This window comes from Mirounga angustirostris, unplaced genomic scaffold (genome assembly GCF_029215605.1).
Source record: "Mirounga angustirostris isolate CCGP_5_RB_7025 unplaced genomic scaffold, mMirAng1.0.hap1 SCAF_8, whole genome shotgun sequence".
Lineage (NCBI taxonomy): Eukaryota > Metazoa > Chordata > Mammalia > Carnivora > Phocidae > Mirounga > Mirounga angustirostris.
In genome coordinates, this window is record NW_026991716.1 from 29,950,182 (window position 1) to 29,968,079 (window position 17,898).

At 42.1% G+C, this 17,898-nt stretch overlaps 1 protein-coding gene, 1 long non-coding RNA gene and 1 other non-coding gene across 4 annotated transcripts; all 3 read left to right on the forward strand.

Moving 5' to 3' along the window:
* Positions 1 to 691: 691 nt before the first annotated feature.
* Positions 692 to 10,257, forward strand: LOC135365546 (uncharacterized). 2 transcript variants are annotated; one of them, XR_010413590.1, is made up of 4 exons: positions 692 to 1,708; positions 2,894 to 2,996; positions 9,918 to 10,008; positions 10,089 to 10,257. It is a non-coding gene; the product is annotated as an uncharacterized LOC135365546 (long non-coding RNA). The 2 variants fall into 2 exon arrangements; XR_010413589.1 differs by having other exon boundaries at positions 695 to 2,996.
* LOC123838089 (small Cajal body-specific RNA 20) lies at positions 3,878 to 4,005 on the forward strand. The gene has a single exon (XR_006789424.1). It is a non-coding gene; the product is annotated as a small Cajal body-specific RNA 20 (non-coding RNA).
* Positions 10,258 to 10,857: 600 nt separating the features above from the next.
* LOC123837616 (HLA class II histocompatibility antigen, DP beta 1 chain-like) lies at positions 10,858 to 15,765 on the forward strand. Its single transcript, XM_064598355.1, has 3 exons — positions 10,858 to 12,014; positions 12,547 to 13,689; positions 15,126 to 15,765. The coding sequence occupies exons 1-2, from the start codon at positions 11,849 to 11,851 to the stop codon at positions 12,663 to 12,665; spliced, it is 285 nt and encodes a 94-aa protein (XP_064454425.1). The 5' UTR covers positions 10,858 to 11,848; the 3' UTR covers positions 12,666 to 13,689; positions 15,126 to 15,765.
* The last annotated feature ends 2,133 nt before the right edge of the window (positions 15,766 to 17,898 follow it).

The following is a 17,898-nucleotide window of genomic DNA, read 5'->3' on the forward strand; positions in this document are numbered from 1 at the left end:
TATTCATATATATGTACGCATGTTTATTTATTTACCTTTTCCTTTTCCCTGTGAAAGGCCTATTGTTCAATGTTCAGAAATCATTTAGTTAAATCCTCTCCTTTCATAGGTGAGAACACCAAGGCCTAGAAAGGTTCTGTGACCAAGGTCACCTAACTCACAATTTGAAAAGATAGTTTTTAAAAATCCAGCCCTGAGGTGAGACGTTTTGAGAATAGCTAGAACCATGCACATTAAATATACTGTCAAAGGTTCAAAATAGCTAAAGTAAAAACCAATGAACCACTAAAGTAATTAGTAAAAATTTATTGTGCACACACCAAAAATACAGTTTGCAAATCGGGAGCTCTCAAACCAGAGCATGGAATGAGGCTCAGGATATATTGTTATAAAGCAACTTGTGCCGTGAGAAAGCAGTGACTGTTTATTCTTCACAGATTGGCTGCAATATGAGATTTTTCAGTGGTCCCTTCATATCATCCATGGGAACCAGTTCAAGTTTTGCTTATCATTTCCAGAAGCTCAAACAAGAAATGATCTAGGTCAACTTAGCCTTGCAAAATAAGCTAAATTATGCTTTGTTTGTAAGATCATACTGGTTACTCTGCTTAGAATTTTCAAGGCTAGTCTTCGTTCGGTTTTGATTTTAATAGGCTCTATCTCTCAATAAATGCGGGACAGCCAGCGAAAGCTCCCCAAAACGAAGCAGCGCTATCTGGGCGGCACTAGGACCCCGGGGGCTCCAGGTTAGCTCTCCCCGCTGGCGGGTGGTGGCGCGGGTTTAAGGTCCAGCAGCAGCGGGAAGCAAGGGGAGGGCGGGGGGGGCGAGGAGGGTGGGCGGGTAACGATGGTCGCGGCTGCCCTGCTCCGCCCCCGGGACCGCGCGGACCTAGGCGGGCGAGCGGGGAGTGGGAGTCGGGCGGCGCCCCCCCCACCCCTCCGCCCGGCTCAGCGCCGCCGCTTCCCGCAGCGCACTCTCCTGCCGCGGGGACGCTGAGGGCGCCGGCTGTCTCCCGGGGCGCGGCGCCTGGTGGACAGACACATCGTAAACGGGAGAGGAGAGCGCGCGCTTCCGCGGGGACGGGGAAAGACACGCCGGTGACCGAGCTGAGGCTGCGGCCACGCCGGAAAAGGGCTGAAGCGGGTCAGGAAGCGGACACGGGCCGAGCGCTGGCAGCTCAGACGGGAGGCCGGGCGGGGGCGTGGCCACGCGCGCCAGGCTGAGCGTGTGGGCGGGGCTCACCGGCGCGGGGGCGTGGGGCGGGAAGGGGGCGCTGGGGCTGGGGTTGAGGGGCGGGGGAGAGCGAGGGCAGGAGCAGAAGGGGCTGAGCCCCAGAGGAGAGAAGGCGAGGTCGGCGGGGACACGCAGGCCAGCACCTGGTTGGCCGTGGCGGCGTGGGGAGCCCAGGAGGCGGGGTGCAGCCGTGGCCCGTGGGACGGAGAGGTGCCGACGGAGCCTCCCAGCACAGCACCGCCTCTGGGCGGTGTAGGAAGAAACGCTGGTGGGGAAGATGGGTCTGAGATGTCTGAGGGACAGCAGGTGGCCGGTTGCTATAAATGTCTGGAGGCCACGAGAAGGCGCTGAGATCATTTAGGAGAGCGGATCCCGGGAGACGAGAGCAAAGGACTGCACCTCAGGAACCTGGACAGTTGTGATGTTGGCCAACAGAGAAAGATCCTGGGAAGGAAACCTGAAAGTGAAGAGCAGGTATTAGGAGAAATGGACAGAGAAGTGTTCCGGAAACTGAGGTTAAGAAGGTGACCTAAACCAATGGTAGCAATGACTTCGGAAGATGAAGGAAAGGCAGGTTGAAGTGTGGGTTTGGAAATCAGGGAGACATGGGGAGAGCAGGCTGGCTCCAGGACGGGGAGCAGGAGCAGGAGCAGGACGGGCTGAGAAGTAAGGGGGATGAGGATGAGTGTGGAGCCTAAGATCCTTGGGGGCTGAGATGGCATTTGACCTGTCTTGATTTCCCATCGCTGGTAGAGATTAGTGTTTGAGCTGAATTGTGCTGTTCTTTTAGGAAGTCTGAGTATAAAGGGAGGAGAGCTGAGCTGTGCGCTGAGTCAAGAAGACTGTTCAAGGCTTCTTTCTGTCAACTTGTACAGAGGAGGAGATTGGGTACACCAACTTGAGGAGACCAGAGACAATAGCAGTGAGGGGTGGAGGAGTGAGCTGTGAACAAAAACAAGGACTCTTGTCACAGAGACAAAGGAAAAGATGAAGGGTGGGAGAAGGGAGAGGATGTGTGTGACAGCTTTTGTTTCCTCTTTTCTTGGGAAAGTGGAAGGCAAGGTCGTCTGCTAAGAATGAGATGGTGGACAAATTGGATAGGAATTAAGAGAGTAATATTGTTTCAAAGGCAAGTTGCTGGGGTAATTAGGTGAGAGAAATGCCCAAAGACAAGTCATAGGAATGGTAAATTGTTGGGGGCCTTTTACAAGATTTTGTAGGGTCACAGATCTGCTAAATGGCATCATTTTCTCTAGCAGTGATCAGCTGCTGGATAGCAGAGAGTGCTGGATGCCAGCCCAAGGAGTCTGGGTTTATCTTCTAGGCCACCAGGTCCCAAGTCCTGCTCACCAGAATCTCCTAGAAATCTTCCCTAAAGCACAGATTCCGCAGAATCACTGCCCAGAGATTCAGATCCTAAGTGGGTGTTGAGGTCTGGAAATCTGTATTTTTAATTAGCTCCCTACTGATTCCCATGTAGCCAGGTAAGAGTTGGCAGATCCTGAAGACTTTTTCCATCTTATTGAGGTATAATTGACAAATAGGAATTATATATATTAATTATATATATTTAAGGTGTTCAACTTGATGTTTTGATATATGTATACATTGTGAAATGATCGCACAATCAAGCTAATTAACATATCCATCACTCCACAGGATAGCCAGAGTCTTTGTGTGTGTGTATGTTGAGAACACTTGAGATCTACCCTCAAGAAATTTCAAGTATGCAATACAGCATTGTTAACTATATCACCACACTGTACGTAAGATCTCCAGAACGTATTCATCTTGGATAATTGAAAATTTCTACCCTTTGACCAATAGTTCCCCATTTCCACCTCCCCCTAGCCCCTAGTTACCACCATTCTACTCTCTGCCTGTCTGAGTTTAACTATCTTAGATTCCACATGTGAGATCATGCAGTATTTGTCTTTCTGTGTCTGCCTTATTTTACTTAGCATAATGTTTGCTATATAGCTAATTAGCATGGTATTATGTATAATATAATATATAATATTTTAATATATATACAATATATTATATATTTATTATATATATTCATACATATATATCATGGATATATATACTCAGAAGTGGGATTGCTGGATCATATGGTAGTTCTATTTTTAATTTTTTGAGGACCCTCCATACTGTTTTCCATAATGGCTGTACCAATTTACATTCCCACTACCAGTGTACAAGGATTACCTTTTCTCCACATCCTCAGCAACACTAATTTTTGTCTTTTGATAATAGCCATCCTAACAGGTATGAGATGATATCTTTTCTCATATGTCAAGGAGTTTTCCCCCTATTTTCTTCTAGGATTTTACGGTTTCAAGTCTTACGTTTAAGTCTTCAATCTATTTTGAGTTGATTTTTGCATATGGTGCAAGACAAGGGCCCAGTTTCATTCTTCTGCATATAGATATCCAATTTTCCCAACAATATTTATTGAAGAGACTCTCTTTTCCCCGTTGAGTGTTTTTGAAACTCTTGTTGAAGACCAATTGACCATAGATAGATGCATAAATGCACTGATTTATTTCTGGGCCCTCTATTCTGTTCCATTTTCCTATATGTCTGTTTTTTTACCAGTACCATACTGTTTTGATTATAGTGTATTTTGAAATTAGGCAAGGCCTCTCTCCCATGGGGCTGGAGGGTCCCTTTTCTCTTAGCCAGGGCTGGAGGCCAAGATCAGCCCTTGAGGGTTATTGTCAGGGCTGCCACAAGCTGGCAGCCTTGTTTTCCTGCCTCAGACATCTGGAGTTGCTGGAAGCTCCCACTTGGTCTATACCAGGCATGCTAGCCCCACAGCCAGACTAGGGGCTGAAGTGGCAACATGGGGCCTCTGGCTCTCCTTAGATAGTGCCAGGCTCTCATGAGCTGATCCTGGCCTGTGTTGCCCCAAAAGTAACTTAGCCCCCTGCCTACCCCATAGGCAACGCCTAACAAACACCTAAACAGGTAGTCATCTACCACAAAGATGCCTGTGAGGGAGTGGGGCCTCTCACCTCTTGCTCTCCTACTAAACAACTTCTTTGGCTCCTGCGGAATATCACTGGGAGAGGAGAGGGTGTCCAAAAGTGGGGACTTCTGCTGTAGAAGGGGTATCCGAGGCCACCTAACTCAGGGAGGATCACCATTTTTCCCTGTGTGATTAGCTTGGGTGTTGCCAGGCCACTCCATCCACCCACTCAGAGCTGTCTCCTACACAGAGTCCCATACAGGATTGTGAGGCATGGGGTGGTGAAGAGCTGTGAGTGGGTGCTGGAGAAGAAGGAGCACCACAGGCATCAGGGCAAAGAGGTTAGACCTGACAGTACACTGGCCAAAGTGCAAGCCCCACTTCTAAGCAGTTAGCTGCATCTAATTGGACAGCTTGGGCTCCACACAGTTGCAAATGGGAAGTTTTCTGTGTTGAAGTGCCTACTTCATTAGCTGACAAAGGAATGTTTTAGAAAAGTTTTCAAGTTCTAACAGTTTTTCTTCACTAATAAAAGTTCTGAAAGCATTTTATTTTATTCTAAAAGCAATAAATCACTTTCTGTGAAAAAAAAAAAAGGAAATGTGATGCCTCCAGCTTTCTTCTCATTGCTCAAGATTGTTTTGTCTATTTGGGGTCTTCTGTGTTTCATGTAATTAAGATTATTTTTTCGGGCGCCTGGGTGGCTCAGTTGGTTAAGCGACTGCCTTCGGCTCAGGTCATGATCCTGGAGTCCCGGGATCAAGTCCCGCATCGGGCTCCCTGCTCGGCAGGGAGTCTGCTTCTCCCTCTGACCCTCCTCCCTCTCATGCTCTCTGTCTCTCATTCTCTCTGTCTCAAATAAATAAATAAAATCTTTAAAAAAAAAAAAAGATTATTTTTTCTAGGGGTGCCTGGGTGGCTCAGTTGGTTAATCGTCTGCCTCAGGTCATGATCCTGCTCACCCAGGAGCCTGCTTCTCCCTCTCTCTCTGCCACTCCCCCTGCTTGTGCTGTCTGTCAAATAAATAAATAAAATCTTTTTTTAAAGATTATTTTTTCTATTTCTGTAAAGAATTCCATTGGGATTATCTGTAAATTACCTTAGTAGTCTGGACCAATCCATGAACATTGAGGTCTTTTCTTTTATCTGTGTCTGCTTTGATTTCCTTCATCAATGTTTTAGAATTTTCAGTGGACAAATTTTTCATCTCTTTGGTTAAGTTTATTCCTAAGTATTTTAGTCTTTTTGTTGCTATGTGATTAGGATTGTTTCCTTAATTTTCTTTTCAGAGAGTTCATTGTTAGTGTATAGAAACATCACTGATTTTCACACATTGATTTTGTTTCCTACAACTTTACTGGATTCATTTATTAGTTCTAATAGTTTTGTTGTTGAGTTTTTGGAGTTTTCTACATATATGATCATGTCATCTGAAAACAGATAAATTTATTTCTTCCTTTCTGTTTTGAATGCCTTTCATTTCTTTTTCTTGTCTAATTGCTCTGGCTAGGATTTCCAGTACTATGTTGAATAGAAGTGGCAAGAGTGGGCATCCTTGCCTTGTATCAGATCTTAGAAGAAAAGCTTTCAGGTTTTCCTCATTGATTATGTTAGCTATGGGCTTTTAATATATGGCCTTTGTTGTGTTGAGGTAAGTTCCTCTACATCTAATTTGCTGATAGTGTTTATCCCAAATGGATGTTGTCAAATGCTTTTTCTGTGTGTATTCATCTATCATGAGATGATCATGTTTATCTTTCATTCTGTTAATATGATGTGTCACGTTAATTGATTTGCCATTATTGAACCATCTTTTCATCCCACAGGTAAATCCCACTTGGTCATGGTATATAATCCTTTTAATGTGCTGTTGAATTGGTCTGCTAATATTCTATTGAGTATTTTAACATCTGTGTTCACTAGGGATATTGGTCTGTGGTTTTCTTTTCTTGTGTTATCTTTGTCTGGCTTTTGGTATTAGGGTGTTGCTGGGCTCATAAATGGTTTGGAAGTGTTTCCTCTATTTTTTGGAAGAGTTTTAGATGGATTGGTTTTAATTCTTCTTTAAATGTTTGGTAGAATTTATCCATTAAGCCATCTGGTCCTGGGCTTTTCTTTGTTGGGGGGTTTTTAATTATTCCTTCAATTTTCTTATTTGTTATTGGTCTGTTCAGGCTTTCTATTTCTTCTTGATTCCATTTTGTTATACGTTTCTAGGAGCTTCTCCATTTCTTCCAGGCTATCCAATTTGTTGGCATGTAATTACTCATAAAGTTCCCTATGATCTTCTTTATTTCCATGGCATCCATTTAATGTCTCCTCTTTCATTTCTGATTTGATTTGTTTCCGTCTTCTCTCTTTTTCCTTAGTCTAGTTAAGGGTTTATCAATTTTTTTATCTTTTCAAAAAACCAGTTCTCAGTTTTGTTGATAACCATCTATCATCTATCCTCTATTTTATTTATTTCTGCTTTATTATTTCTTTCTATCTACTAACTTGGGGTTTAGTTTGTTCTTCTTTTTCTAGTTCCTTAAGGCGTAAGGTTGTTTATTTGAGATCTTTTTTTGCTAAAAACTTCCCTCTTAGTATTACTTTTGCTGCATCCCATAAGTTTTAGTATGTTGTGTTTTCATTTTCCTTTTCTCAAGATATATTTTAAATGCCCTTTTGACCAATGGTTGTTGAAGTGTGGTCTTTAGTTTCCACTTATTTGTGAGTTTACCCATTTTCTCACTGTTTTTGAGTTCATTTCATTCTATCATGATCACAAAAGATACATGAAATGATATTGATCTTCTTAAATTTGTTAAAACTTGTTTTTTGACCCAGCATGTGATTTAATCCTGGAGAATGTTCTGTGTGTGCTAGAGAAGAATATGTATTCTTATGCTGTTAGATGGAAAACACTGTGTGTGTCCTTTAGGTCCATTCATTGTATAGTGTTCTTTAACTCCACTGTCTCTTTATTGATTTTCTGTCTGGAAATTCCACCCAGTATTGAAAGTGTATTGAAGTCTCCTACTATTATTGTATTGCCATCAATTTCTCCTTTCAGATGTGTCAATATCTGCTCTGTATACTTAGGTGCTCTGATGTTGGGTGCATTTATATTCACAATTGTTGTATCTTCCTATTGAATGATCCTTTTATCTTAATGTAATGACCTTCCTTGTCCCTAAAGACAGTTTTTTACTTAAAGTCTATTTTGTCTGATATAATTATAGCTACCTTATTTTCTTTTGGTTACTATTTGCATGGAGTATCTTTTTTCATTCCTTCATTTCAGTTTATGTGTATCTTTAAATCTAAAGTAAGATTCTTTTTTTTTGAGATTTTATTTATTTGTCAGAGAGAAAGAGCACAAGCAGGGGAAGCAGCAGGCAGAGGGAGAAGCAGCAGGCTCCCCACTGAGCAAGGAGCCTGATGCGGGACTTGATCCCAGGACCCTGGGATCATGACCTGAGTCGAAGGCAGCCGCTTAACTGAATGAGCCTCCCAGATGTCCCTAGAGTAAGTTTCTTTTTTTTTTTTTAATTTTTTTTTTTTAAGATTTTATTTATTTGCGAGAGAGAGAATGAGAGACAGAGAGCATGAGAGGGAGGAGGGTCAGAGGGAGAAGCAGACTCCCTGCCGAGCAGGGAGCCCGATGCGGGACTCGATCCCGGGACTCCAGGATCATGACCTGAGCCGAAGGCAGTCGCTTAACCAACTGAGCCACCCAGGCGCCCCCTAAAGTAAGTTTCTTGATGTGGATAGAACTGGAGGGTATTATGTTGAGTGAAATAAGTCAGTCAGAGAAAGACAATTATCATATAGTTTCACTCATGTGAAATATAAGAAACAGGGCAGAGGACTGTAGGGGAAAGGAGGGAAAACAGAATGGGAAGTCATCAGAGAGGGAGAAAAACCATGAAAGACTCTTAACTACAGGAAACAAACAGGGTTGCTGGAGGGGAGGTTGGTGGGGAGATGGGGTAATTGGGTGATGAGCATTTAGGAGAGCATGTGATATGATGAGCACTGGGTGTTATACACAACTGATAAATTATTAAACACTACATCTGAAACTAAAAATGTACTATAAGTTGGCTAATTGAACAGTCACTCTATGTCTTTTGATTGGGGAGTTAAACCATTTACATTTACAGTAATTATTGATTGGGAAGGATTTAATATTACCATTTTGTTAACTGTTTTCTGTTTGTCTTACAGTTCTTTGTCCCTCTTTTTCTCTGTCTTCCTTTGTGTGGGTTTTTTTTTGTTGGTTTTTTTTTTTTTTTTTTTGTATTAATAGGCTTTAGTTCCTTTTGTTTTGTGTAGCTTCTATAGGTATTTTCTTTGTAGTTACAATGGGGCTTATATAAATATCTTCTAGCTATAACACTCTGTTTTAAGCTGATAACAACTTAACTTCACTTGCATACAAAAACTCTACACTTTTACCTCTCCCCTACCCCATATATGTTACTGATGTCACAATTTACATCTATTTATATTGTATATCCACTAATATGATTTTAGTTATAGTTACTTCAATGCTTTTGTCTTTTAACTTTTACACTAGATTTAAAAATGATTTGCTCATCAATGTTACAGTGATACAGCATTCCATATTTGTCTATATTTTCACCTTTACCAATGTGTTTCATGCTTTCTTAAGTTATCATTTTGCTGTTAGCATCCTGTCATTTCACCTCCTTCTAACATTTCTTATAAGGCAGGTCTTAGTGGTGATGGACTCCCTCAGCATTTGTTTGTCTGAGAAAGTCTTTATCTTCCCTTCATTTTTGAAGGACAGTTTTTGCTGAATATAGCATTCTTGGTTGGCAGGATTTTTTTTCTTTCAGCACTTTAAATATATCATCCCACTCTTTTGGGCTGCAATATTTCGGCTGAAAAATCTATTGATAGTTTTATTGGGGTTTCCTAGTATGTGACAAGTTGCTTTTTTCCTGCTGCTTTCAAATTTCTCTCTTTGTCTTTGACTTTGATAATTTAATTATAATGTGCTTCAGTGTGGGTTTCTTTGGGTTCATCTTCTTTAATATCTTTAGGCTTCTTGGATCTTTAGCCTTCCCCAGATTTGGGAAGTTTTCAACATTATTTCTTTGAATAAGCATTCTGCCCCTTTGCCTCTCTCTCTCTCTTCTTCCTCTGAGACTCCCATAATGTTTATATTGGTCCATTTGATGATGTCCCCAGTCCCTTAAGCTATCTTCACTCTTTTCATTCTTTTTTCTTTTGGCTCCTCTGACTGGATGATTCCAGTGACTCGTTTTCAGTTTCACTAATACTTTCTTCTACTTGATCTAGTCTGCTGTTGAATACCTCTATTGAATTTTTCAGTTCACTTATTGTATTCTTCAACTTTATGATTTCTGTTTGGTACTTTTAAATTTTTCCAACTCTTTGTTGAAATTCTCACTTTGTTCATGCATTGCTCTCCTAACTTCAGTGAGCATCTTAATGATGATTATTTTGAATTCTCTGTTGGGTAAATCACATATTTCTATTTCATTAGGATTGATTTCAAGAAATTTATATCATTTTTTTGTTTGGAACATAGTCCCATTTCTTCATTTTCCTTGACTCTGTGTTGGTGTCTGTGCATTAGACAAAACAGCACATCTCCTAGTCTTCATGGACTGGCCTCATACAGGAGAAGACCCTTACCAATCATCCCAACCAAAGATTATGGGTGTCTTTCAGATCTTTGTATGTGTTTCCAAACCATTGTCTGTGTACTTAGCAGCCACCAGGAATCTAGAACGTGACAAGTCCTGTCAGTGCCCCGAGACAGGTGAGATAAAAGCCAACTTCTTGAGTAGCAGCTGAAAAAGTTGGGTGCTGCATATGTGATCCAACTCCTTCTTTCCTCAGGGACAATCTGGGAGCTGGAGTTTATCACCCACTCATTCTGCACTGAGCCGAGGAGAAGAGCTGTGACAAATATCTGCATTCTTATTCAGACCACATACTTTTAAACCATTGCTTTGCTCTCTGTAGTTCCCAGGGGCCTAGTGAATGTCAATCCCTGTCAGCTCTCAGAGACAGGTGAGTTGGAAGCCAGTCTCTCCAGTAGCACCTGGAAAAGTTGGGGGGCTAGATGTGTAGTCCAACTCCTTCCAGGGAGAAGCTGGATGCTGGGCTTTATCACTGAAGTGAACTGAGGGAGAAGGAGCCATAGGAGCAACCCATAAACCTATTCAAAGCCACCACTTGTTCTCTGTTGTCCCTGGGAGACTAGCAAATTCCAGGCCCTCTCCTATGGACAGGCTAGTTAGAAGCCAGACCCTCAGTCAACAGCTAGAAAAGTCAGGGTGCTAGATGTGCAGTCTAATTCCTTCCAGGGAGAAGCTGGGAGCTGGGTTTTAGCACCTGCTCGCTCTGTGCTGAGCCAGGGAGAGGAGCTACAGGAAGTGCTTGCACACCCATTCAGTTTAGTTTTGTTATGATATTTTCTCACTCTCCTGGCATGCACAAGGCAAAAATATAACAGGGAACAATGGTCATGGGTATACTTACTGTACCTTTACCTGACCCAGCTGCACCCTAGGGTATTTGTGCACAAAGTAGAAAAGGAAGAACTAAATTATTAAGGAGCTAGAAGCTCTGATTTGGGAAATTACTCTGAATTTTCTCTAGGGGCGCAATGGATACTTTTCTGCCCTCTGGAGGGAGCTATCCAAAAGAAGAAACTGCACTTGGAAATTGACCTATGAGCAGCACAGAAGATGAAGAAGGAGAAGAGGGGCCATCAAGCAGAGAAATGTGGAGGTACAGATAACATCTGACTATTTTTGGGATTCTTCAAGGAGCCTGAGAAGACATTTTGCAGAAGAGGAACTTAAAGGACTAGTATTCCTACTGATGAAGCATGTAGGGGCTCAGAATACTGGGTTTGAGGATATCACTATAAATATGAAGATTTTGGACTTTTGTAGAAAAAATATTTAAGTTATTTAAAGAATAAGCCATATCAAACTTGCTTAATTTCCTTCATTTAAAAAAAATAGTTATTAGATTCATATAACAAGAGAATGCTATTGTCTGTATATTTAATTTTTAGAAATTATTTGAGCAAATTTTTCATCCTTTTAATCAAGATTGAAAACATAGGTCATTTCACAGCCAGTTATATATTCTTTGTCCAAAGGCTATTAGTCACTAACTTACAGTTAAAATTTCTTTTTTTTTTTTTTACAGTTAAAATTTCTGCTAAATGTGCCACAAAGTGCTGCCTTGTCTCTCTCCCATTCTTCTCAATCCTTATTATATAATTCGAGGTCATGAATATTCCATTTGAAGGTTTATTTCATCTGTTCAGTACCACCCATATCTCCTAGCCTAATTATATCATTTATATTTTAAACATCTAGAAATCAACTCTATAACGAAAATGTCTAAGAAATAATAATCTCATATGCCATTAGCTTTTCTTCCTCTTTACAGTTCTTAGTCAAGCCTAAAGTGAATACCTCCCCTTTGAAGAATGGAACCCCCTTTGAAGAATGGAACCCTCTTTACAGTTCTTAGTCAAGCCTAAAGTGAATACCTCCCCTTTGAAGAATGGAACCCTATCTCAGCCTTCTTGTGTACCATGTGACAGATTCTATCCAGGCCACATTCAACCCCACTAAATGGACAGGAGGAAAACAGCTAGGGTTATGTCCACCAACCTTATCCATAATAAAGACTGGATCTTCCAGATCCTGGTGATGCTGGCAATGACCCTTCAGCAGGGAGATGGCTGGACCTGCCAAGTGGAGCACCCCAGCCTGGATGGTCCTGTCACTGTGGAGTGGAGTGAGTTATTCCCTGATAACCATGTAGGCTCCAAATTCTGAGAACAGGGGATGTTCTAGCTCTGGGGTCCACGCATCTTGTCATGTGTCTACACACTGGGGTCATATCTACCCCCATCTTTTTCCTAGAGAAGTCCCTGAGAATAGTTCAGAGCTGGGGTAGCAGAGACTTGGCCACCCTGACCTAGGGGATGCTAAGGATTCATAGGTCTCTGCTCTTGTCAGAAAACCTAGGAAACTCAGACACCTTCCTGAATTACCCTCACACATGGGAACTGTTCTCTGCCTTCGGTCTTTTAGCTTAGTGAGTTATTTTGAGAGGCAGCTACCAGAATTAGCATGTGTGTCCTTTTGAAGTTACAGCCTAATTTCCAGAACTTTGGGGTCCTTTCTACATTTCCTCCTTCTCCAAGGTATGTATCTGTCATAGCCTTCATATTGGTGTTCTACATCAGGTCTCAGAATCTCAGATAGTACCTGAGGGGGATGCAGCAGGTAGAGGTGAGACTGACCCCAGTCTGTGTTTCCCAGAGGCACACTGATTCTGCCCAGAGGAACGCTGGCTGGAATCTCAAGCTTTGTGCTGGGGCTCATCTTCCTTGTAGTGGGCATCTTAGTGCATATGAGGAGCAAGAAAGGTAAGAAAACCTGAGAGGTGGCTGAGGTTTGCTTTCCCCTGACTTAGTCACCCATCTTCCATGATAAGGAACTGACACACAAAAGCAATGCCAGAGAATCCTGGAGGCCACTGAAATCAGATTGTCAGGGAGCAAAAACAGGCTGGAGGGAGAGAGAAATTCGCAGGCTGGAATCTTATCTCAACCAGACGCATGGGGGCTGCAGATACTCAGGTCATGCCTAAGTTCATTTAGTAATGGATTAGTCTTCAACCAGCCCCTGCCTTACTTCCCAGGGATCAGACCATGGCAATGAAAATGAGATTGGAAAGTTTATCTAATTGTCTAAGATGCTTTTAATGGCTGAAGACATTCCCCTTTCTCCTTTCATTTTCACGTAATGAGAATCTTGAAAACCAAGTAATACTCCTGCTTTGTTTTTCTCGGTGGGTGGGTTGCAGAAAGTCCTTTCTTTTTTCTTTCTTTTTTTTTTTTTAAGATTTTATTTATTTATTTGACAGAGAGAGACACAGCGAGAGAGGGAACACAAGCAGAGGGAGTGGGAAAGGAAGAAGCAGGCTTCCCGCGGAGCAGGGAGCCTCATGCGGGGCTCGATCCCAGGACCCTGGGATCATGACCTGAGCCAAGGGCAGACGCTTAATGGCTGAGCCACCCAGGCACCCCGCAGAAAGTCCTTTCATTGCACTGTTACTCTGAGTCATCTACTGGGAGAGGGTCTCAGGCCTGAGCCTCTCTTTAAACTTCAGCCCGTTAGCAAGTGTGGAAAACGAGCGTTACTTTATTCCACTGATGAAGGAAGCCCAGAAAAATTCTTATTTTTCATCAGGCTAAGACTCAGTCTCACCAAATTTTTCTTTCCTGAGCCTTAGAGGAAGAGAAGTCAGCAACCTGAGATAACTTTTCCTTTTACCTCTGCAGGTTCCTGATCTGACCCAAAGACCTCCATGTGCCCCGGAACAAGCATTTTTCTATCTTTCCTCAGTCCCAGAGGCTGGTTCCGGGACAGACTTCAGCCTCCCAAGAGGATGTTACTACCAAGTAATGGCTCTGAAACTAGTTTCTATAGTTGTTCTTCTTTGATTCCATGCACACTTTCTCTCAGGGCCCCTATCCAAGTTCCCTTCTTATAGTTCCATAAATAATAAAAGGTCAATGTTATTGTCTGTTTTCTCTTAAGAATATGCACCAAGTCATCTCTGCCATTGCTTTTGTTTGAGGATTTTGGTAAACAATAGGAGTTCATGAAGAGGTTCATTGTTGTATATACACAGGCAAGAAGGAAAGCATGAAAAGGGGATATCCTAACTCGGGAAAGGTGGCAGATTGGACATGGACCTCCTCTGAATTCACCCTCTATCTTTGGGCTGCCCCAAAGATAGTGATTTGTGTTAGCTACTTTTATCCCTGTAGGTCTGGGACCATTCTTAGTTATTCAAGGATGAGCAGATGGTGAATTTTGTGTTATATGACCTATATTCACACAGCATTGATTCAACATATAACTTACAAAGAGCGTGTTTTACTATTACCATTAAGAAATCAAATTAAGGAGTGCCTGGGTGGCTCAGTTGATTGAGCATCGGACTCCTGATTTTGGCTCAGGTCACAATCTCAGTCCTGGGGTGGAGCCCTGCATCAGGCTCCCCGCTCAGTGGGATGTCTGCTTGAGGATTCTCTCTCCTTCTCCCCCTGCCCCTCCCCCTAAAGTAAATAAATAAATCTTTTTTAAAAAGAAATCAAGATCAGAATTTAAAATTGGAAATATAATGTAATAAACTTAAGCCCTTTGTTTTGCATACCATGATAAATAGTCCTTGACCAAACAAGGCTTAGCCTTTTTAATGCAACAAGTTATAGAAGATACAGGTTTATCCTTTAAGTCTGTAGTCATCAGACCATCCAGGCCTCCTGTCCTCGTAATTCACAGTGTTAAAATGCTCAAAGCAGTAGATGCAGTTCTCTTTTTTAAACTTAGGTCTGCTTTTACAGTCCAAAATTATTTTGGGTTTTCTGTTTCATATGAAATTATCCTGAAAGTCGAGATAAGTTCTAAGTGGTCCTTTTTGCATAAACTATGGATTATTACCTCCTGAGGCACATAATGAGCTCTCAGAAGATCTCTGACGCATGGAGGTGGTGCCTCCTCTCTCCTTACAAGCAGCCCCAATATCTTGTTCGCCCCCTGGCCCCGCCCCCTGTCATTCCCGCTGCTTGCTCCCCTCCCATCATGCCTTGCGTGGGACCAGCTGCCCCCTTTCTAAGAGAGGCTGAGGGTGCAGACTTGGGTGTTACTGAGCTAGGAGTAAGCATAGCTGGGGTCTGCAGAAAGGATGGGATGATTAAGTGAGGAGCCCAGGAAGAGAGGCACCGAGCATGGCGAATCAACCGTGACTCCCATAACCTGTTATGTGTGTGCATTGCTTCGTTTAACCCTCATAACTCAGAGGTTTTTTTCTTTTCCTTATGTCTTCCAGGTGCATTTGCAGTGGCTGCTGTGAGGCAGACAGTGGGGAGAGAATGAGGCAGAGCAGGGCAGGGAGGAGCTCTGAATGCAGGACATATTTCCCTATCTGGTGGAGGGAAAAGGGGTGGAAGTGAAACAGCTCAGCGGGGCTCAGCCATCCAGAAAATGTCGGAAGGAGCATCTCAGTGTCTGGGAAAGAGGCGAGAAGCGACGCGGCTGAGAAAGTCCTAACCTATGTGGGGTTCAGGGATAAGAGGAAGAGAACAAAAAGGGAGACATGATAATCACCTTCCTTTTAATGGGATCGATTAGAAATACATCTTTGAAATTGATCCTGGAACATTTTTTATTTGTAGTAACTTTTGTGAATGGATAATTTTCTTCATAATTTCATGTTGATTTTTTGTATCATGTAAGAATTCACTTGATTGTTAAGTAATGATATATTTTACCCTTTCATTCCTTTGATAATTTTGGAGGAATCTGATAATATTTGATCAAAAATTTCCAGACAGTCCCGCATCGGGCTCCCTGCTCGGCAGGGAGTCTGCTTCTCCCTCTGACCCTCCCCCCTCTCATGTGCTCTCTGTCTCTCTCATTCTCTCTGTCTCAAATAAATAAATAAAATCTTAAAAAAAAAAAAATTTCCAGACATATAATCAGAATGCAAAAAATATTAACTATTTCACTTCTAATTATTATTCTTTTTATTTCTTCTTGCAGTTTTTATCTTTTTATACGAGATTTCTCTAATATTTTACAACAGTGTAAAATTAACTTTGCTTTATAATTCTTTTTTTATATATAAACTTGATGTCTTTTTATAAATTTGTGTAGAACTGTAGTAAAAGCCCCTGGTACTTATTAACAAAGTGATAGAACTTATATTGTTAAAATTAATTGTGTTTTGTATTTATTCAACTGTTTTTCTGTTTTTAATTAGCCTTGCAGTATTATAATGAACATTTCTTGATTCCTTACTATGTGCAAGGCTCTGTTTTAAGAGATTCACAAATACTGAGTATTATCCCAATTAGATTTCCCAATAAACCAAGGACATAGGCTCCATAATAATCTCCATTCTACATGAGAGGAAACTAGTCACAGTGGGTTAAAAAAAAAAAATCAGAAACACATATCAGGAACCACCTATAAATTAGCAAGAGATCATTTGGTGTTTACAAATTCTGCCCCCCCCCCCCCGCCAAAATATTGAAATGAAAAGAAAGGATGGATCCCAAAGTTTAAAGGTAGGGAGTCTAATCCCCCTAGATCTTCAACACACTGCTTAGGACTTGCTCTATCCCAGAACATGTCTGTGCAAGGGAGATGGCGTTCACCGTGGAGTGGGAATGACATTCGTTGGGATCTGTTCCGAGAGAGGAAAACACATAAGCAATCAAACCTTATGACTCACCCAGTTGCTCAAAATGAGGATCCCTTTCCTTATACTGTCTTCAATGAATCTTACACCTTAAAGAATCATGTGCTTTATACCAAACTTCTGTCTGGTGAGTGACAATTCCTGCTTATTGGTTCCCTTTTTCAGAATCTGGTCACACCCGGGGATAAGGAAGGCTGCCCAAGCTCATCTTCTCTGATATCTTAATATTATAGTATATAGTATATAAATTAATATATTAATATATTTTAGGAGTGGGGCCCATTGAGTGAGAGCTGCTCTGACTGCAAGTCTCTCAGCCCCCATCCTTTCTCAAGTTCCAGGATGGTGGTCCCGAGGATCACTAGGGTCCCAGGGATGGCCGCTCTCATGATGTCCTTGGTGATGCTAAGCTCCCCTTTGGTTCAGAGCAGAGACACCCCAGGTAAGTGCAGAGCTGCTCCTCTTGGAGGATCCAGCTCAGGGGAATGACCTTAGGGGGCTTTCTATGTGGGCTCACTCCCTGAGAAAGGCTTTAGGGCTCTGACATCGTGCAGGGGCTGCTATTCTCAGCAAAGTGAGGAGATCAGGGTGTGCGTGTGATGGGGACAATGGTACCTGGTGGTCTGGAGTGATTTTGGAAGGACAAGATTCTCACAAAGGGGTCATCAAAATGACATTTCAACATCCATCAAAGATCAGAAAGGGGAAATTATGGTTAGTCTGCATTGTCCAAGATCTGAAGATCACTCTGTAGAATCAGTGCTCCAGGTAGGGGCCCCTTCCACAGAACCAGGCAGGAGCCCTCGTTGGAACCAGCGAGGAACCAGTGAGGAACCAGTGATGGCCAGAGTAGCAGAGGAGAGTGATGAGGATAAGCTATGGTTAAGGTAAAATATTAGAGAAATCTCGTATAAAAAGATAAAAACTGCAAGAAGAAATAAAAAGAATAATAATTAGAAGTGAAATAGTTAATATTTTTTGCATTCTGATTATAAGGAACTATGCTAGGCCTTGTGGGGCAGCTGACCATACCCCCACATCCTCCATGTCCAGAACTCCCACATCCAACACATTAGGATAGGGCTGGAGAGGAAGTGAGAAACAGGAAGTGGCATCTTCTTAAGCTGCCCCTTATGCATAATTTAATATTATAACTTCTAGTTTTTTGTATCAAAGCCTCATAACACCTCTTAATTTCTAGTTCCAATTTACCACCAAGACCATGTATAATAGAGTGGTGAGCAGTTTATGTTAAAATTCTCCATCTGAAACAGATACTCATCCATATCCCTACACTTTGCTCCAAGCCCAGGGACCCTGTGGGAAACATGACCTTAATTGACAATTGAGATTCAGACATCAGTAAGCCAGCTAACATACTGGGATCTGCAAAGATGGT